Source organism: Sebastes fasciatus, chromosome 16, assembly GCF_043250625.1.
Source record: "Sebastes fasciatus isolate fSebFas1 chromosome 16, fSebFas1.pri, whole genome shotgun sequence".
In the NCBI taxonomy this organism is placed as follows: Eukaryota; Metazoa; Chordata; class Actinopteri; order Perciformes; family Sebastidae; genus Sebastes; species Sebastes fasciatus.
In genome coordinates, this window is record NC_133810.1 from 21,196,624 (window position 1) to 21,218,779 (window position 22,156).

At 38.0% G+C, this 22,156-nt stretch overlaps 1 protein-coding gene across 5 annotated transcripts in view; it reads left to right on the top strand.

The window, feature by feature from the left end:
* The window catches only part of gria3a (glutamate receptor, ionotropic, AMPA 3a), an 85,525-nt gene extending 64,114 nt beyond the window's left edge, over positions 1–21,411 (top strand). The window contains exons 12-16 of one of the 5 annotated variants that reach the window (XR_012590390.1): positions 2,490–2,688; positions 10,050–10,297; positions 10,992–11,106; positions 17,358–17,472; positions 18,621–18,762. Coding sequence is in view for 4 of the 5 variants with exons in the window: in XM_074611476.1 (XP_074467577.1) it covers positions 2,490–2,688; positions 10,050–10,297; positions 10,992–11,106; positions 18,621–18,866 (808 nt within the window). In the remaining variant the exon portion in view is untranslated. Of the gene's footprint in view, positions 1–2,489; positions 2,689–10,049; positions 10,298–10,991; positions 11,107–17,357; positions 18,456–18,620; positions 18,870–19,934 lie in introns of those variants that run through there. The other 4 variants (XM_074611476.1, XM_074611475.1, XM_074611477.1 and 1 more) reach the window with 4 other exon arrangements.
* Positions 21,412–22,156: the final 745 nt, after the last annotated feature.

The window sequence follows — 22,156 nt, forward strand, 5'->3', positions numbered from 1 at the left end:
TCTTATTTTGGATCCAAAGTACATGCAGTTTTTGAATGAAAACTGCCGATTCTATAATTTTTTCTAACATACCGTAGATTCTGACTGCTGAAGGACAAACAAAATCTTTCCAACTTGAAAGCGCCACAAGGATAGCATAAATCCATAAATAAGTTATGAAAGACAATACATTAGGAGAAATCCAGAGCGGTACATCTGCAATGCGGTGATGCGGTGCAAATGGACCCTCGTTTGAAATGAGAAATGTGAGTTCATCTGAGAGCAGCTCATTTAGTGGAATATGTGTGTGATCGTGGAAGGCACCAGAGAGAATAGTAAACATTTTAAAATATGAACCCAGTGTTGCTCTGCAAGACACAGATTTAAAAGTCAGAGCCTTTACGCCGATGTGGAAACTGAGGAATTGGTTAAGGACCAGTGAGCAGGATGGGAGTATCTGTGTGACGGAGCGGTTTGGCTCATCACACCCTGAATTCAGTAGCAGACAGAGTCTCATGGTGTCTTTTACTTTAGACATGTTCTGTTCTCTCTGGTCTAAATTTGTGGTCGAGAGCGTTACATTTTACAACAGATGAACTAAATGTTCTAACAAATGTCTGCACCAAACACTGGCTGCAGTTTTAAACCAACCAACTGACACCAAAAGTAGATAAACTTGCTATCTGAAACACCAAAAAGACCAGGACCTGCTTTGTTTCACCAAAGACAAAAAAGTGTCACAATCTAGCAGTACTCTGGTTAATCTTTGCTAGCAACGGTAGAGAAATGGAATGGAGAGAAAAAAAAGCATAACAAACCGTAAACCGCTCACGGGAGCACAAGATCAATTGATGAAAATTTTCACCTTTAGTTGGTCATATATCACGGCTAGTTAGCAGTACAACCCAAAGTTCAATATCGCTTTAACTGTGATTAGAGGTTACTGGTGACACAGAAATGTATCCAGCGATATTTCTGTAAATTTTTTATGCGATGAAAAGAGAAATGCACCGAAGCAAAGCTGAAGATCTTACCGTTCCAAAGGTGTAGTTGTGTAGTAGTAGTAGTAGTGTGGTTGTCATTCTATTATGAAGGCAATGGGGGTGAAGTTTGACCCTGAAGTGACCATGCTTTATTTAGTTTTTCGCATTTATTTCAGGTTAAAAGCTTTTAAAAAGCACCCTTAAAAGGGAAAAAAAATCATGTCCGTGATCTTCCGACATCTGATCTTATCAGCTTGAACACACCTTGGAAATCATCAAGAGTTTTCTGCAACATTTAGGAATATTAAGCACCTATTTGGTAGCCATTTTGAAAAATGGCTGCCACGGCCCTCAGGAGCCAAATTTGTATCTATATTTTTCCATAACATATAATCCCTACATCCGTTCCAAATTTGTTGCTTTTATTGCAAAATGCACAATTGTTATGCTTAACTACCCCGCTATAACTTTGAGCCAGTGTTGTCACTGGAATTAACCCAAGTAATCTTGGACAGATTCTGGGGCATCACTCATCACAGGTCTGGCATCCTTCTGCAGGCTTTAAATGCGGACACAGTCTTATTGAGTTAATGAGGCGTATTATTACTTTCAAAGAATTCATCAGCTGTAAAGGCAGCTATTTGAGTTAATGATACTTCATTTAAATGAATGTATGCAAATAGCAAGGAACACCAGGGACATTCGGATAACATTGCAGTTTTCATCACTTGAAGCTGAAGTAGGCGAGATTGGAGCAAATATGATTAAAAAAAGTTATTTTTATAAAATGGTTGCTATATCGTTACAGTAGTACATGAAACAGGTAACCTGAAAATTAATGTGCCTCTGTGTCCTCCGGTGCTCCTAACAGCATCTGCAAGATTTCACAGACCGGAGGAAAACAATAAGAGCTGATCTGAGGCCCGCTGTCCATCTACTGTCTATGAGAGCCGGCTGTCAATCACTCGCGAACTCCAACCAAACAGTCAAACTAGGCAGCGCTGATCAAATGTGAATCAATATTATGTTACGTTAATGCCTATTTCTCCCCTCAAATGTTTTCAGAATCATCTTGTAGTGCACGGTTTAGGTGTAAAATGAGAAAGTTTGAAACGCCACCGCCATTGTGAAATCTGGTGAAGGAATGCCAAGTTCTGGTCACATGACCGGAGCTCCGCCAATAGGAACGCTCTCCCAATGAAATGACCTATGATTGGTCAAAGTTTCCCATCAGGCTAGATTTTTTCTTAGATTTTTTAAAGCCTGATAACAGAGCCATGAGGAGGTACAGAAGTCTAGTTATCTCTCAGAACACTTGAATTACAATATCCTGAAAGGTTATTATGGAATTGTTGCCCAATGATTCCAAAAATATACTACCTACTGACACTTTAATGGGTTAACTAAAATTCCTCAAGTGAAGGAGATAAGTCTGAGCTCAACCTCTGGGCTGCAGGAGACACAGCCCTCCCTATGTAGATTTGAGCATGCTCTCAGGTCTCTCTGTCTGCTCTGCTTCCTCCTCAGATCTCTGTCCGGCCGCATCGTCGGAGGAGTGTGGTGGTTCTTCACACTCATCATCATCTCCTCCTACACGGCTAACCTGGCTGCCTTCCTCACCGTGGAGAGGATGGTGTCTCCAATCGAGAGTGCCGAGGACCTGGCCAAGCAGACGGAGATCGCCTATGGGACGTTAGACTCAGGCTCCACTAAGGAGTTCTTTAGGGTGAGTGTCTCAACTGGCTGTCATCCATGCTGTCGCTGCACTGCACCACAAGAGCTGCTTTAACTGTAGTTAAAAGCTCAGAGCTGAATAAGTCCCTGGAGCTTTCCTGTGGGTTTTGATCTATTACCTGCCAGGTAATAAATCAAATGAATAATCAATAATAGAACATCTAGAACTGTATTTTCCCCCTGATACAGCACTTCAGTACATCATAAAACAGTGTTACACACCGTTTTATAAAAAGTAATTAAGTAGAACTAAAGGAGTAAACAGCTAAAAGAAAATTGCATGCATTTGTTAAGTGATTTAAAAGACGTTGCTTAGAGAAGGATAGCCAAGATGAGCTCGTATTTTGTGTACAGAGCAGAACATCAGTTCTTCTGTGACTACCACAAAACTAAATTGGGGTATTAGGCTTATGGTTTCAAATCCATTTTGTCCACAAAATTAACTGGTTCTCTCCATCAAAATAATTTTTTGAAAATTATTGTTTCTTTACACTTTCTGGCAACAGATATAATTCAGCTGTGCAACTGTGACAATTATGCTCCCTCATCCAACCATCAGTAGAGTCATAAACCAAACTTTTGATTATCCTCACGAGGCCTCCACTAATATGCAGATTCATTCTTATATCCACTACTTCATCATTAAGGTCACACACTGAATAAACGTCTTATAATAAAAAAACAGATAAAACCGTAGCCTTGAAAACACTAATAATTCAACTTCAGTTAGTGTAAGGACCATTCTGAAAAGCAGTTGACAGATTGTGTGAACTTGTGGGTCTTTTAGTAAGTGAATCATTTTTAAACTTATGCATCAATTTTCAAAATTCTGCATCAAATTGTGAAGATGATGTTCTGTCTCAGCCTCTGAGTTGCTGTCTACATCTCTGATTTGTTCATCGAAACATAAAGAATGAAGTGTAACGACAGTTCAGTCTGATTATCAGGCCAGTTCTGTTTATGTGTTTGAAGCGTTCAAGAAGAACGACGAAGATGTCATTATTTTTCCAATTTGTGGGCTTCTGTCACTAAACTGCAAATCTCAAAGAAGATGTCCTATTCCTCAGAAATGGAAAAAGGAATTCACATCCGATGTCCGGCTCTGAGCTGTATCTTTTTTTAGTCCTATAGTCGGTCGGTTGGTGTGAGAGAGTCTGAGATAAACACAAACCATGTAGTTAGACTCTGGAGTGATCAGGAAGGCACTGTGTGTTGGTTTCAGACTCTGCCTAAGTCCAGAGGTAGTCATAAAATCACATCTTACATCTCCTGTGAGATTTACAGACAGCTTGTGTAAACATGCTTAAATACAGTAAGGCTAGAACAGCTTGTTTCTGTCTGCTAGGTTTGGTTATCTGCTCCATTTCACACTCACAGCTGGCACGAGAGGGCTTTCTACTGTAGTTAGGACCGAGTCAGGCCAAACATAATCAAATAAAAGCATGCAAAGCTCTCAAGAAAAAAAGGGTGTTTAACAATGGAGAGGAATGTTTTTGCAGGGGATGTGACCGAGTGGAGGCACGTGTAACATTTCTGTGACCCAACCCAATTTATAAAGGCGTTCAAGCAGAGTGGCACGGTCGGCTGTGCCAAGCTGAACTCAGGTCTAAAAGCATTGAATTGGAGCAATCAACATGATCAGTGTGGAGGAGGTCATCTGTAACTCGCTGTCTCCTGCACTGCAGTGCTTTAAAACATTACATGAAAAAAAAAAATGTGGCTGTTCAGAAAAGATTTTATTTTGCAAAGAGAACTGCAGCAAGTCACTGATTATGAAATATAGAATTTGAACAGTTTCACAGATCTGCTTAGGATATTTAGGTAATACAACATCTAGGGGAAGGATAGTCATTTCATATTAGATGTAGTTTTCTCTAAAATCACAAAATAAATGTATTTAATAGATCGCATGCTGAGTCACATAGCTGTGTTGATTTTCTCCTCTTTTTATTGTGTAATAATCTAATCTAGACTTCTGTTATTATGACTGTAGCGACAACAGATGTGACATTAAACAGGATACTAAAGAGCAATAATTCTGTCGTCAAAACAAAAACTTTTCAGCAGACTTCTCAATTTGTCTTGTTAACTTAACGTTATAAAAGAGATGATGAAGTTAAGAGAGCAGACATTTTAGGTGATTGGCACATGCAGCAGCCCTAAAGATACCCCTTTGACATGTCTATTAAAGAAACATTAAAATGAAAATATATCAAATTGATTATTTTTTAGGCTTTCTGGTGAATCATCACATTAAAAGCAGCTCCATAAACAGCGGTGGATGTGCTAATCCACGTAACATTTGGCAGGCTGTGATTTGTCAAAGGTGCTCCTGGGGAGATAATTGACAGGCGTGTAGTGACTTCATCCCGAGTGACAAATATTCTGTCTTTCTTCCTCCAAATGTCAGTGCAGAGGAGCCTTTCTGAAAGACGCTTACTGATGATTAATGATTAATAGGAGCTGTAAATACTTTTTTAAAGAAGATCTTCTTCAAATAAGATCATAGAGCTTCCTCAATACACATTATACGATGATAACCAACATGCCTGTTTTTCAAACACCATATTTTTATTCTTTTCTTTTTGGCCGAAAAAGATTTTAAACTTTTAAAAGTCCTCAAACCACTGGACTTTGCAAAGCCCTGGGGTTATAGTTTCACTCAACATTTATCCTCAACTAGATTTCTTTATGTTAATGCAAAATTCAGATCACAATTATCATACCTGGTTCAGGATGTGTGTACACCATATTTAAAGAAAAAGCTCTACATTTTGGGAGATATGCTAATTTGCTTTCTTGACCATAAACTGCATATACGTATGTATAGACAGACGACATGTCTCCACTTCCTCCCACTGTACAAAAGTGAAGCCAAAATATCCCAGATACAGGAGCTGCCATCTTGAGATTTTGACGTCATTTGGAGCCAGAGTCTGTGAAGTAGTGATCGGGGGCTGGAGCCGCGGTATCGAGGTACCGCCCACACACCCGCCCGAACCACTCATGAGCTGAGCACTGCCGCAGCTTGTTGTGTGAATCACTTAGCTGCTACGTTAGCACCACGGTAGCTGTTTGGCTAAAAAGACACAACAACTAACTATAACTACATTTATGATCAAACCTACACATGTTCATGGGACAGTTATGGAAAGTTAAACTTGCATCTCCTCTCTCGTACAATTCCCGAGCCTCCGGCTGCGTGACTACTTCACTCAGAGCAGCTGTCAATCACAGCTGTCAATCATGCCGTCTCGCCTCCTTTTTATAGCATCAAATAACTAATTAAAACCAAACTTAAAAGAAAAATGAAGCCTTGAACATACATCAGCGTGATAAGAACTACCTAAAATGACATAAACCATCTTTAGGAAAAAATTATTTGATGTGTACTTTGACTTTTTAGTTTGACCCATGTCCCGTCCACTAACATGGAGGGGGCGGGATTTATGACCTACTGTATGCTGCAGCCAGCCACCAGGGAGCAATCAAGATGTTTTGGCTTCACTTTTGAGGAGCTGTCATGTCGTCCATCTTTATATACACTCGATGGTCTGTACGCTAAATATGAAGCTGGAGCTTGTAGCTTAGCCTGGCTTTGTCCAAAGTCCCAAAAATCAGATAAGTTGTTATATCTCATTTGTTTCTTTAAAGCACATTTTAACTAACATTTTCCAGAATTACTTTCAACAAGCCGCTGAGACTTACAACTTATTTGGATCATTCAGTCAGTGTGCTATACTGTATGATGAGGTTAAAGGGGAGACAGTGAATAATGTTAGCAGGAGTGGGAAAGGAAAGCACAAGTAAGAAGCAGTTTGTTTACTTTCAATTGCAAAATCAATTTGTGTTAGTGATAACTTTAATTACAGCGGTGCTGCTAAACGAGCCCCTCTATTATTTAGTTACATTATTAATTTGGTTTCCACTGATCATGAACATACAGTAAGTTAGTTTTAATTACATACTTCATCATGCACACTAACTAAGAATTGCATGTAGATCCAAATAAAACACCAGAAAGACTGCACATGCTTTGTTTGGCCTGTCGTCTCTGTTTCTTGGTGACAGCGTGACAGACGCACACAGAGGGCCATGAATCACTCACAGCCCTTCAGTCAGCTGCTGACAGATGAACTGGTAGCTGGAAGAATTTGAGTTCAAACCAGTTTATTTCCAGAATGGATGAGGGGCAGTAAACCCAATTCCTCACTTGCCCTGTTTGTCAGGTAAAAGATTATTGTGGCTACACAAGTCATTTATTCAAATTGATTTATTGAATAATTTGTCTTTGATAAACTGCGACTGCTGTAGTGAGAATTATGACTCTGACAGCATGAGGAGTTGCACAGATTTTGACACAACCTGCTCCTGACAAGCATGTATCTTGATGTTACCCAGAAAATAATCACTGTTTTCACACTATGGTCAGGCTTGTCATCCGCTATTACTGTCATGTTAAAAGTGTTTACATGAACACTGAACTGAACTGAAATTGTGCATATGTCAAGAATGATTCACTTACTAGCCTGAGCCCATAATCCATTACATCTGTGGTGAATTATTTACACAACACGGCCGTACACATGGCCGAGCTGACACAGTTAGTCAATTCGCTCTGATGTTTTCCTTTACTTTTACCTACCAGATGACTCACACAACTACTGAACATACAATCTGTCAAACCGGTCACACACACTTGATTTCTGTATATTTAATACTTTAAACAAGCAAGTAAATACAGGCGATCGTGCCCGGTTAGCAAGGACAAATCAAATAATTAAATGTGCAATAAATAAAGCAATACACGATACCATATTCAGAAAAATATTCTATTTCAAATTCCAACTATTATGTGTGTTGTTAATGAGAAATATATAGGACCATCAATAGATGATAAAATTAAAATAAAATGTCATATAAATCATATAGAATAATCTAATGTTCTCTGAGAACTTTCTCCAGAGTTCTGATGTCAGATGTTCCTTCACACTTCTACTTCCTGTTTGCCAGAGCGATTATGAACCTGTCATGCCCTCATCACACTCCTGACAAGCAGCCCCTTGAAGACATGTAGAAACATGGAAAGTTTCCACCCAAAGTTTCCTCTGAGGCACCTCTCCCTCACAGAGCTCAACAGAAGGTCACATTAGCCTGCAGCTCCTCTATTCTTCCCCTCTATTGTAGACAGCTGTGTACTCCGGCTCCCCGGTGACCAGCGATCAGCCTCTCGCTGGCCATTTTTAGCAGTGTACTGAGTGTCAGAGCAGGGCTGTGCAGTGCATGTCTGTAGCTGCTCCAGCTGGCAGCTGACTGGCCCACAGAGGTGAAGCCGTCAGTCTCGGAGTACGCAGGTCAAATGTGTTAAAGAAAGCGCCGTTACTGTCAAACAACAAATAGATAGACAGATGACTTTATTAATCACCGGAGGGAAATTAAATCTTCATAGCAGCCAGAAACATTAAAATACTGGACAATAAAATAAAAACACAGATTCAAATACAATTTAAATATGAATATTATGTTGGTTAATAATAAATTATTCAAGTATTATTCAATCAATGTTTCAATAACATACACTTTTTTAATTGGTATTTGACATACATACATGCATCATGTGGATTCATAAATATCATGTAAGATTAGATGACTATGCACTAATAAGTGCCAAATTGCTCACAATTTGAATCTTTTTTTAGCTTGATTGGTTTATGTTGATGTGGAATAGTAAATTAAAGGAAAAACATTAACATTTTAAGACATGTATCACCTATTAAAACAAATTAAAAGAAGTTAAACAGCAGGTCTTCTTTTCCCCAATTGTGAAGTCATTGGATACCGTGCGTAAAACGATGAAGACAATCTGTCAGCTGCTTTTAAAAACAAGTGTACTCAAAAGAGATAAGAAGAGAAAAAACAAGGATATTATATATTTTATATATCATCATACATAACATATTAAACAATAATCATTTTTAAAACACAAATTACTTATAAAACATAGCCCAAAATATATAGACTAAAATGCTAAAACAGACATTGTCCCAAAGTAGGACATCGCTGTAAAAACCTGGTGAGTTGTAGCTGTGAGTGTGTTTATGTGAAGCCTTTGCACTTAAACATTCAGTGGAAAACCAGCAGTTGTACTTGTTAATGTCTTCAATCACTGCAAACCATATTTCAAGTTATAGTATCATTAATCTACACATTATAATTATTTCAATGTTGCATAAGCACAAAAGTCAAATCAAATGGACTGATAACTAAATGTTGAAATCAATATTAAGCCGTGATGATTGTGACTCCAGCTGTGACCTGCTGTCAGGAACATAAACTGAGGATGAGTAGGTCACTCCTGTCTGTTAATATTGATACCAAACACGGCCTGCATTTAGCTTCTGCTGAGCTGCCAGATTGTCAGACTTCAGGCTGCTGGCAAAACGCCCGCTACCTCTGCTGCACTATTTTTTTATTTAAAGGGTGAATCCACTCTGAATTACAAAGAGGCAGAAAACTGTCAATGCATTGTCATCTATGTGTTTAAATCTTTAAGCATATTGCACTTCTGGCCACGCCTCAATCTGTGATGTCACAGCAAGCGCTTTAGACGTCATGGAGTGGGGCGTGGCCAGGAAGTGCAGCAGCATTATTAGAGTAATTTTTTTTTCCCAAAGCTGTTCCTAGTCCAGCCCCACTGTGCTGCGATTGGCTAATACTGCTGTGCTGTGATTAGAAGATTATCTAGCGATAGCAATGTGCTTTCCTACGCTGTGACAGGAGTGTGGACTATATTATAAAGATGAACAAGAGTGTGTGGATGAAATGATGGAGTTTAAATTTGAGTCAATTAGCAGCTGGCTAGTTAGCTAGCTAGCTTGCTAATTCCATCATGCTTTCATACGGTCGTGTCTAGAAGGTAACCCACAAATTGCAAAACTCTTGAGATGATTTGGGTTGAAATAAATCCTTTGTGGCAGAAAGCCCTGAAGGCAAGGACTTCTCCCGTGTGCAAAATGAGGTAATGAGTACTAGCCAATCACAGCACAGTAGGGCGGGACTAGGCAGAACACTCTTGTGAAAAAAATATAACGTGCCGCAGTTATTTTTCATGCGAGGGTTGCTTTAAAGGGTCAGTTTTGACATTTTGGTAAATACGCTTATTCTCTCTCTGTGGGGTATGAGAAGATTGATACCACTCTCCTCAGTAGTATCAATCTTCTCATGTAAGTATTTCCCAAAATGGCAAACTTTTGCTTTTACTCAAACCCACAGCGGCTCATTATGAATGTTTTCATGGTTTATCAAGTGCATAACTAAACAGATTCTGTCTTCTCTCTGTGTCCTTAAATGCAGCGCTCCAAAATAGCAGTTTATGAGAAAATGTGGTCATACATGAAATCAGCTGAACCCTCAGTGTTTGCCAAGACAACACCAGACGGGGTTGCCAGGGTACGAAAGTCGAAGGGCAAGTTCGCCTTTCTACTCGAATCCACAATGAACGAGTACATAGAGCAGCGGAAACCATGTGACACCATGAAAGTGGGCGGCAACCTCGACTCTAAGGGCTATGGTGTGGCCACACCTAAAGGCTCTGCATTAAGGTGGGTGGGATAATATAACAATATCCTCCATGTTGTTATAGTATTCCACCTACCCTGATGTCTCCTTTTGCCATTCTCTTCTTCCTCACTCCTTAATTCTTTTTTTCCCCCAAGTGCATCAATGAGTGAACAGTTTTTTTAATTATGAGTTTAATCAACACGTTCAGCCATTCTCTGTTCTGTCCTATGTATCTGGTTCGTGTCTCTGTTTCTTCTTTCTCTTAAGGTTGTTGGTATATTAGTCACACTCAGTAAATCCATTTGAATGTCGATGTGTCACCTTCCCCAACCTTGTTTGTTTTGCCCTTCAACCTCTCCTCCCTCCTGGTTTCTGTGGTGCCCTTTTGCATTGTTTTTTGCTAGTTACAATGCTGGTCTGTCAATTGTGATGAATGTTAAGCTGCATGCTGGATGTTCTTATTTCTAATTCAACAATGACAGAATGTCCCCATCCCGCACACTTCAGTTACAAGCAATGTAACCCTCCATGCCACCTCTCTAATATTTAACATTTTCTTTGCTGTAAAAATGCTTCTTACCCTTCCACACCAGTGAAATTCTTTACCAATTTGTCCCTTCCGTGCTCCCCTTATGAACCATTGATATTTATTATCACTATTTTTTACTAATATTCTATATTAGATTTCTCACGGACCTGTTCATTTTCTTACAAGCTATGTTTTATCGTTTCAAGAAATGCTGTTAACCTGGCAGTGTTAAAACTGAATGAGCAAGGCCTCTTGGACAAATTGAAAAACAAATGGTGGTACGACAAGGGAGAGTGCGGCAGCGGGGGAGGTGACTCTAAGGTCAGCCTCAATGTCACCAAAGTCGGGTATCCTAGAACAGAGTAATCGGCAAGGCTGTCGTCACACTGACTGTAGTATTTGGGCCCAAATATCTGTTAATAAGTTACAGATACATAAGTTTTTACATTTTTATCGTGCAACTGTGATCAACTGGGAACCCTTTACTTGGCTAATGGAGGAGGAAAAAGCCCAATAGTGTGAGACGAAGCAAAGTGCAGAAGTAGGACAGAGGAAGATCAGATTATTAAGTGCTTAATATTGAGTTTATGACAGAGTAGTTTCTATATTTTTGGCTTGTAATTATGAAAGACAGACACCATCTTTCTCTGTTTTTTATATCTACAGGCCAACATGACAGCTTTGTATGTGGCAAACCAATGCCAGAAGGATTAAAGTGAGGATCTAATTCTACCTCCGAGCCGAACAATATATGCACTCTCCAATCCGCCGCCTGGGTGTTAGGGCAGGCACGGGGAACAGCGTTGTCTTGAGGGGACTAAGCATCGCAGGCAAACGTGAGAATTCTAATGACAGTGACAACTAACGGTCCAAACTTTTTTGTCCAACATCCTCTCATCGAAATCCAGCGTAAGACTGACAGAAACCTTTGGTTGGTCTTGATCCAAGGCCAGTCAAAGTCTATCCATGGCCACCCTGACCTGGTAAACCCTGCAGTAGTAGTGTAAGATACGACCAGGGGCCCCATTTGTACAAGAGGATTTGATTTGCATCTCACATTTGTATTAAGATATTTCTTTTCATAGTAACCATAAAGCTGATATACAAATAACTGAGTGAAGATCTTAAAGTGAGACTATGCAACTTTTGCCAATGGCATGTTGAATTTTGACTTCAAAACCAATGACTTTTGACTTGAAAATACTTGATACCTTCCCCCAAGCCCAAAGATTAAAAGTGTGTTCACAAAGGCGATAAATGCCCGGGACCGGGAAGTTGGGTTTATTTACTTTTTTTACATCCTTTATTGATTTGTTTGGGAAGGGGATTTACTTGTGGGGGAAATTGTTTATTGCTGAATCCCCGAAAAGTGTTTTTTTGTTGAACTCTGGACTCTTTCTTTTTGGTGAATATTATTAGGACTTGGATTTGATGATCCTACACGCAACTCCCCAGATCCACTTTGTTTGAACCAATTTAACAGCATCCAATCAAGTTGCAGGAGAGAACCATAAAAAAATACTTTACATTACTGAGCACCAGTTGGCCCCAGTTACCCTGTTGTTAAAATAGCATTACATTTGGTGAAGAGCGCATGATGACTTGTTTAGGACTCAAAACTCAAAGTGTAGAACTTAGGACTTGACTTGGGACTTTAGTGCAAAGACTTGAGACTTACTTGTGACTTTCAAAACAATGACTTGGTCCCACTTCTGGTGAACTGTCAGTTACAATATCTATCATTTGAAGTTAGCCACCATTACCTCCTGGTCATAGTGAGGCTGTAGCAGCAAATACCGAAGCAGCAATATAAGTTTTAATTTGTAAGAGGAAGAAGTGCTATTTCTTCTCTCAAAAGTCACATAGTCTCACTTTAAATTCCGTTTTAAAACAAAGAGGAGTTCAAATATAGAAAAACTGATTATTATCGTAAAGCCTGTCTTGCTTTTTCATACTGTGTGCACATAATCTATCCTTACTTCCGCTATTTTAGAGCTGTGCACATCAGGCTCAATCAAATCTGTTGTACAACCTTTCTATAAATGAGGCCCCTGATCTTTTTGTTTCAGGGCGCAGTGACGGCCCTTAACTGTGGATCCATCTCTGCCTCTGCTCTTCAGCTTGCATCATGACCACAGTACACTTGGCATATTGCGAGAGAAGAGACGAGGCAAACTTTGCTGTTATTGACTATAGTCATCCATTCCTGAGTGAGCAGGATATGGATACTACCGGTGGGATAACACAAAGAAGCCGTCTCTTCTCACTGGCAGTTTGCCTCGACCCCTTGGTTAGAGAGAGAGTAGATGATCAGTGTAACACTGTCACTATCTGACTGCCACATTTCTCTGTCCTTATTTCACTTTCAGAAATGCATGGGTGGGTAATTTAACAATGAGATGGAAATATATTGTATGTAACTACCACTGAGAAAATATGACATTCACAGCATAAACATTAAATCAATGACATGTTGTCAAATGCAGCATTTATATTAATAGATAGTAGAAATCGATATTTTAATGTTTTACTAAAACCAAACAAAACTCCAGACAGATCGTTAAATCACATATCTACAGCTGTTAATTTCATTAATCAAAGCTGGATGATTTAAGACACTTACTTAATTTCTGTCATACTGTGTGATGTTTCTTTAATTTGACATCATGCAGTATGTGATTTATGTCCTAATTTGGCCATGATGTGCATGATTTTTTTCATGTGAATTATTTTGTGTGGTCCTGAGTGTTTTTAGATGCCGTTTTTCTTGTTTTGCAAACAGACTGAAGGATAAAGTTCTGATGCAACTTAAATCAGATGGAGCGGAGGTTAAGTCGACATGCAGGGGGTGGACACAATGAAAAGAAACACCTGTACAATATATCGAATCCAACACAACAATAAAGACTATCTTTGTGAAGCTTACAGGTCTCATAAGTACAAGGTAATACTACAACAACACAAACTACGACCCCAAAAGATTACTATAGAGGTGAATCAATGCCACTCTGAACATTATTTTTTTATTAAACTTCACAAATGTAAGATTTATAGCACTAGCTGTTGCATTGCATTGCAATGGATTGCACAGGTGTCCTTGATATTCTGTCCACCCCTTGTACTCAGTCAGAGGGTTGGATTCATAAATTGCGATTAAGATGCTGACGACAACCAGCCAGAGAGAAAAACAATTAGCAGACATCTCCTTTAGAGGTCTAATACGATGGAAATCTTATTTCATATAGTTGTAGAAGTGGCAAGTTTTGTTAGCCAGTAGTGTTAAAACATTTCAGTCACGCCCTCTGAGGGGCTTTAGTCCTCGAGAGAGTAAAGGCCCTTCAGATTAGATACATCTATCTGCTTCCTAGAGAAAATTGTGTCAAATACGCCCAGATTTGACTGAAATCCGATTGGTCAACTGGATGCATAATTAACAAGCTTTTGCATAATCAGAGCGTCGCCAGAGAGAATGCAGAAATGAGAGAAGACAGAGGCCGCGGTGGCTGATGTGAACTGCTTCATCCAGTATGCCTTGACAATAATGTGTGTGGGTTTTTTTAATGTCTTGAACAAGAGCTCCCTATTGACCTTCTAATATAGTACTTTTAAATTTCACAGTATATTCTGCCATTTAAGTTACATTTTTAAGATCTAGGCATGCTGAAGGAGCCATTGAATTAGTTACAATTAAACAGATTCAAGATCAAACTTTTATGTTTTTTTGTCACATGCTCATATAATATGTGCGGTGAAATGCAGGGTTTAAAGCCTTGTGTGCAATAAGAATAATGAGAGCAAGAGTAAAAATAAGAATTAGAAAAAAGATTATAAAGGATATAAATATAAAAAACATTGAATATATCTATATCTATATTGAACATGTATATTATATATAATATATAAACTATAAAAACATTTTTATAATTTATTTAATATTTAATCATATGTATTTTCTATGTATTTATATGTATATGTTTTGTATTATTTTGTAGTACTGTATATATATATGTATATGTATATATATATATACATATACATATATATATAGCATCATTTGTAGGTTTTGCTCTATGGGCCTGAACTGTGGACCTTAAGAGTTCAGTTTCAGTGTTACTACAACTCAATATCGACTTGTTTTTGCTTGCTACACTTAATAACATTTTGTATCTGTTGTAAAAACGTAGTTTAGTGGCAGCACATTATCATTCTTAGTCTTTGCTTTAGATTGAGCTGTCTGTTGCGGTAATGCAGTTTACTGTAAATGTAAGTGAACCCAGGTCTGATAAATCACCTTTTTTATCTGTTTGAGTTCTCTCTCCATGGACCTGTGAACTGCTATTACATCAGAGGGTTGGGACAGTTTACAGTGATTTTCTCGTTGACAGGAAATGGCAGATGGAGTTATTCTCCAATAGACTACACTGCAACAGGCTATAGAGCAACAATACTTTAGTATTGTGATAATATGTGGGATAAAATCATTACAAAGCCAGGCTGCTTTAGGGACTCGGAGGGGGTACAGATGTACAGTTTTTTTGTTTTCTCTCTGTTACTACCATTGAGTGTTTTTAACAAGCGGTCTTTTTCACCTCTGAAGTCCCTTTGATTTTTCATTTTCATTTTGTCATTTAGCACAGTACTCTTTGAATTTAGACATTAAATCTTTTATGGCCAAATGTAATTTATGGTATATTCATCCACATACAGTGATCAAATTTTGAATGTATAACCAAACATCGTCCTTCCAGCTATAATATGTTTCTTTGCACAATTTATGGGATATATGGATGACATTCTGTTTTTATTTAGGTTTTTCAGATTAGAAAAGATACAGGGACATGTTTGAGTGTTTCTAAGCTGTGAACCTGGACAGTGCTCATCAGCGTGTTATTTAAAGGTCCATGGTCACCACCTGGTGGTGTGTCTGAGGTCTTTATCTGATGACCAGCAGATTTTTTTTAGAGGTGAAGGAATGTAGATGTATAATATATAATAAGGAGAAATGACAAGTCTGTAGAGTAGATTATCCTACCCACAATGCTGTCGGACAGGGTAGACATTATCCGATCCCACCCAATCATAATCTTTAACCAGCTGTAGTTATTTTTATGTGACTAAAAGTTATTAAACTGAGGAAAGCAAAGAGTATGATGTAAATTTGATGCAGAATCAATTACCTTAGCCAAATTTGATTCTCTGATCTGGGAGGTCAAAGGTCAGCTACAGAGCAGCAGTCAGTTTGTCACACAGAGAGACAAAAACAAGATATATGTCATTAGAAGTTCATCAATAATTAACTTGTAAAAAGTACCTTTTATTGTGATGAAAATGGCACCCTTAAACAGAATTATTTTGAAAAATTGTTGATTTTTAGCTGTTGCTCCCAAATGGAAGAAAACGCCGCTCTTAAAAGCTTTTTTGTTTGCAATTCATCCTCATAGTGTCTCTAAAATGTTTCATAAGAACCCAGAGATTACATCCAAAATGTGTCATTGTCCAAATAATAGAATTACAGATCACTGTGTAGGATCTTTACTGCTTTTAGGTTGATTCATAAAGTGCAACAAGCATTTAGTTCAAAGTTTGTACTCAAATCTCTTGCTCCTCTCTGCTCCTCTGCCAAGAAAAGTCAAAAGGCAGAAACTGCAGTATTATATTTTGTTGTTGCATTGAAATTCATGCATCTAAGTTTGTATTTTTCAACACTCAAGCAAAATAATAGTACATTTGCCTTCCAAAGGGCTCTGACTGGAGAACAGGACTGCAGGTCATCCACCTAACATAATGCATGACTTCTTAATGTTTGTTTCTTTTGTATGAATTATCAGAAAACACAATTTGTATTCTATTCGACATACAAAGAACACAGTGGTGAATACAATATATTTGATGGTGTTGGATTACAAACACTGATCTTATTTCTGAAAGGAAATAAACCTGGAAATCTGTCAGTCAAGGAAATTGAACATAATGTCTTGCAAAAGAAAACAAAAACCCAATCTATGACTCCCCTTTGGTTCAGAAAAAGTGTCTTTAGAGACAACCAAATTTTCTCATCATCTGGCTGGTAGCGAATCAGAAACACCCTTAACTCTGTTTCTCAGTGTGGGTGATTTTGTGAGACATTAGCCTCTAATAGCTGTTAATGAAATTGGACTGCTGTGTTTTGTCTGTTAGTCAAGAAAGGGTTCCTGTTAGATCATCAAAAAGGCTGCCCATAGCAAACAAAATAATGTGCCCTCAGCAATTACTGCCTCTGTTTTCTTTCATTCTGTGAAAGCTATGCAGCAGCTGCTTTACTCTGCAAGTTCAAATCTTTTTTCTTCTTCATGTGATCAGTGTGTGCCGATTACTCAAAGCGATATAGGTGGGGTCTGGCATGCTAGGGTAGTCATGGATTATGAAAGGTCATATATTTACATATATATATATATACTGTAGTGTTGCTTGCTATCTGTGATGTGTTGGCCAGGACCCTACTCTATCGCTTTGCACAGTATAAAGTAGTTTAAAAAGTTTAATAACATAAAATAACATAATAAAATGTTATTTATGTTATTTCCCACGTGAAGAACTCCTGTAAACCTTGCAGTATTGAAACTCAGTGAACAAGGCATCTTAGACAAGCTGAAAAACAAATGGTGGTACGATAAGGGTGAATGTGGAACCAAGGACTCTGGAAGTAAGGTCAGTCGCTGCAGGTCTTTTTATACTGATTGAAAAATGCATTTTGACCTAACTGTTCATATGCAAACATCTAAAACATATATACATTCTCCCAGACATGTTGATCATGATATCTGAATACTAGCAGAATAGCATGTGGAAAACATTAAAAACTAGATTTGCTTCACACATAGTTTAATTTCTTTACACTCTGATCATAATTCATGACATTAACATGACTTCATTACTACTGTATGTAGACAATTCAAGATCTGTAAAATTGCAGCATGATTGCACACTATTTTTTATTCATACCATCAAATTTTGAAAAGTTGAATCAGAATTGAAACCATTATACTGCTATATTGTCATCCAAACCTTTATTGAAATTTAGTTTATCGTTGATGTTTTTCATTTGTATGCAAACTCCATATATTCCTACATGACTGGCTAGTTTCATCCTTACTCTGACAAGAGTCCAAACTGACCTTTAAATACCATCTGAGCACAAAGTGGTCAAATACTATTTAATAGTCATGTCTCATACATGGAGTGTCGGAGTAAGGAACCTTTTTTTTAATTTAAAGATAAGTCCCTTTTTAGATATAAATTTTTTTTACTACATAAAGGACTACAAAATGCCCATAAAGTTTAGAATGCAAATGGTAAAACTCACTTAAATTAATTTCAATATCACTGTTTGGCTTTTAATAGCAGCAAAATGGTTCAATTCACCCTCCACAGCTTGACACTTTGATTGTACAAATGCAGTGTGTTGAAGTTGAGCAGCTATTATAGTGAATCGAGGGTTTAATCTGTAGACCTGTACGACCACGACCGCCTTCCTCTAGAAGTGGTCTCGTAAAGAGACCTTAAAGCAGGATAGATAGCAACTCTACATTCACCTTCCCAGTTCTTTAATGGTAGAAATAACTTGAGAGGAGGAATTAGACACATTTAAGTTGTTCCAATTTATCTCACTGATAGGCTAAATTAGGCATCTATATGTCAGAGGGTTTTGTAGACACAATTAGCAGCCTCCTCTGAGTAGCTGTTTAGTTCTAGTGCAGCAGGATGTACATTGTGTTGGTGTTGGTGTACATGTTGTTTGAGGTCAGCCTCAAAGTGCCAGTTAAAAAAAGTCTTAACGGTGGTCTCTACCTCCCCAGGACAAGACAAGTGCACTAAGCCTGAGCAACGTGGCAGGAGTCTTCTATATTCTGGTCGGAGGGCTTGGCCTGGCTATGACCGTGGCTTTGATAGAGTTTTGCTATAAGTCACGGCAAGAAACAAAAAGACTGAAGCTGGCAAAGAATGCCCAAAACTTTAAGCCAGCCCCTCCGGCAAACACCCAGAATTTTGCCACGTACCGTGAAGGCTACAACGTGTACGGGACGGAGAGTGTTAAGATCTAGAGGGTATGTCCTTTACTGTTTCTTCCATGTCTGTGTCCGTTTAAACATATATTACACTGTCAAACATGAGGAAATCGAATAGAATACACTCATCTTTGATCATGAACTTGATGTAAATATATACATGTTATTCATTTCTAGTTTAACATGAGTTATTCTGACTTGAAGTCCCTGCTGTGCTGCAGCACCTCTTTTCACCCTCTGTCTGAAACGTTTGATGTTTGAGCTCCCCCGCCCATATCTGTATTTATACAACAAAAATATACTTAAACATTTTTCAATTAAATTACCAAATCCAAGCTGAAGAGGTACAGAAAAATATAGTTTATTTTTAAATATATATTATTCATCTGCCTCCAATTCCCCTTTGCAAATGTTGGTTGTATTGATCTCATATTTTATAGGTTTGTTTAAAGAGGACCATTATGCTTATTTTCAGGTGCATACTTGTATTTTGGGTGTCTACAAGAGCAAAAAGCCTAGTCTGCTCTGATTGGTCAGCTGGCCCACCCTGCTGTGATTGGTCAACCAAACCAAACTCTTTGGACTCCGCTCCAGCTCTGCTCTAATTAGCTTTTAGGGCATGCCTAGACGCTAGACAGGTATTATGCAAATGTGTTACTAGGTGACATCACCACGTTATGGAAGAAAAGACGGGGCTTCAAGCGAGGCGCTTCAGGAGCAGTGTTTTGTGACTTTGGCGTGGACTTTGGGCTTTGTAACTTTGCAGACCTTTTACCTACACAAAAAACTATATAACACACTAAAGGAAAGGGGAAAAAGCACAAAAGCACAATAGGTCTTCTTTAAAACTCTCCAGAGATCCCACTGTTTTGTAGTTTGAAGAAAACATACATTATGGAAACCTGCTGCTTAATAACTTGACTTTATTGAATTTATTATCTCAAGTTCATCTAACTTAACTCAGTTGGTTTTCTCATGAGATAATTTTGAACAATTATTCAACGTCTTTCTAAGGCTGCAGGGGAACTTGTATTTTTTAGTTAAACCAGCTAAAGATGATTAACAGTTGATTTGATCCTCATCCTTTGCACATCTCCTCTGCAGAGGTGAAACGTGACGATTCCAACTGGTGCGTCTGGACGAAACAGCCACTCTGTGTGACCCCGACACCCCGAAGCTGGCATCCTGGAGGCAACAGCCTTCTTTGTCATCAGCTTGGACACAAGCCTACAAGTCAACAAGTGCTCATTCTGGGTTGTGAGGCCCGTCACACTAACAGAGGGCAATGTCGCAACAGGACTTTTGCTTCTGGAAACATGAGATTTGCCTCTTGTAGTGCCTTATGGAGCATTTTGGCGTCATGGCAATGCAATTAAAATTGAATTCACTTGAAAACAACAAAAAAATCTGTGGAACTATAGGGCAAAACATTGCTTCAAATGATAATTAGATGAACTGTTGTAATTTCAGTTGTTTTCTATTTTGAAGAAGAAAAAAAAAGCCATGATTTGCAATCAAAACATCCTGGAGTACTTATTAAGTCATTTGAATACTTTACAGACATATTTTTGTGGTGAAATCTTAAGTTAATAAATGTTATATTTAGTGAAGTAAAGTCATTTTCTTGTTTTACTATAAGACTATTTTCAGTTTCATAATATTTAGGACAAGCATCAATCATTAGGGTTAAGCATCAATTAAAGTGACAACATTGTACCCCAGTTTTTACTCAGAAAATATCAATAATATGAAACTAGAGGTCATCGAACTGCTTAGGTGGTGTTATTTTCAAAGCCTTTTGGACATCGTATACAACTGACCGTATTCATTTAGATGCTTGTTATAAATCAACCATGTGAGACTGCATTTGTTTCAACTGCCACTATTTGGAAACAAGACCGTTTTTTATTGAAATGAGGTCAGCTTTTAATCACTTAGTGCCATATTGTTGAAACCGAAAGCATTATAAATCCTTTAGAGACTACGAGAGTGACCCCTTTTTATGTGACAGCATTTTCAAATGGTTTAACTGAGCTTATGGTTTACACTTTGTACACACTTAGAAGCCGTTCTCATGTAAATGCAGTATCTGCAGATGTGAATCTCAAAATCTTTTGGTAAATGATAACACACCATAGCTTCTTTGGTTGTGATAAGCTTTCTGTGTCTATGCATTAGGCAGAAGGTGAACTGTACATTGAGGGAAGAGCTACAAATGAATCGTTTGTCTGTTTGTATAAGTGAACTTTTTATAAACTGAAGGAAAAAAATCCTACAAATGCTACAAACCATGTACGCCTACATTTGTTTAGTATATCCAACTTTCTCATCCTTTTCTCCCCAGATAAAGTGCATGTGAATTTGGTAATAGTTTGACCAAACTGCAACTCGAAATGGACCCTGGTTTAGTTTATAGTCCCATAATGACATTTAATCCAGTTTGGTTTTAGTTTTTTCCAGTTCATTTGTAACAGTACCTCAACCATGAGAGTTGCATGTATGGACACAATGAACCTCTGTGGAGAGGTCATGTACAAAGGATTTTATTACATTTCCTTAATAAAAGCAGGTTTATATTCATCTTTTGGAATTATCATCTTTTTTAACATGTAAAAAAAAAGATTACATAAACTGTCACTGAAGAAATACTGTCAATTATCAATCTGATTTTTCTTTTCCTGCTGCAGGGCATACATGTCTTACTACAGAGTGTACTATAATGACAATCCACGGACATGCTGTTGGATTGACTACCAGGACTTTTCTCTAGACATCAGAGAATATTTTACAACAGGGAACTGAACTGGATCCGACTTATTAAGTCCCGATACCGATAGCGATACCTGGGCTTCGTAAATTCAAATTATTATATTATCAAAATAATAAATCTTGTATCAGCAACTTAGTGAAAAATCTTCACAATGAACAGGAATTACAATTCAAATGTAAACCTTTTTAATGCAGAAACAAATTGGTCAAAACTTAAACAGGAATTCAAATTTCAGTATATAATATACAATATATATAGTATATGCATATAGAATTTAATTAAATAGATAGATAGAGCCCCATTCTCATAGATACCGTATCCAGCTACTTGAGTCAGTATCGCCCGATATCCGATCCTGTATATGTATGTAATTGATAATCAGTTGTATGCACAGACTTCCGAGTGCCCATCTGTAGGTTTGGACAAAAGAGGTCTTGTTGCTGATGTTATTTGTCATAGACCGGCTCCTAGGCCATGACAAATACGGGAAAGGACGCAGTGATTGATTGTAAATTAAAGATATTTATTACAAATAAATTAAGAATATACAGAAATA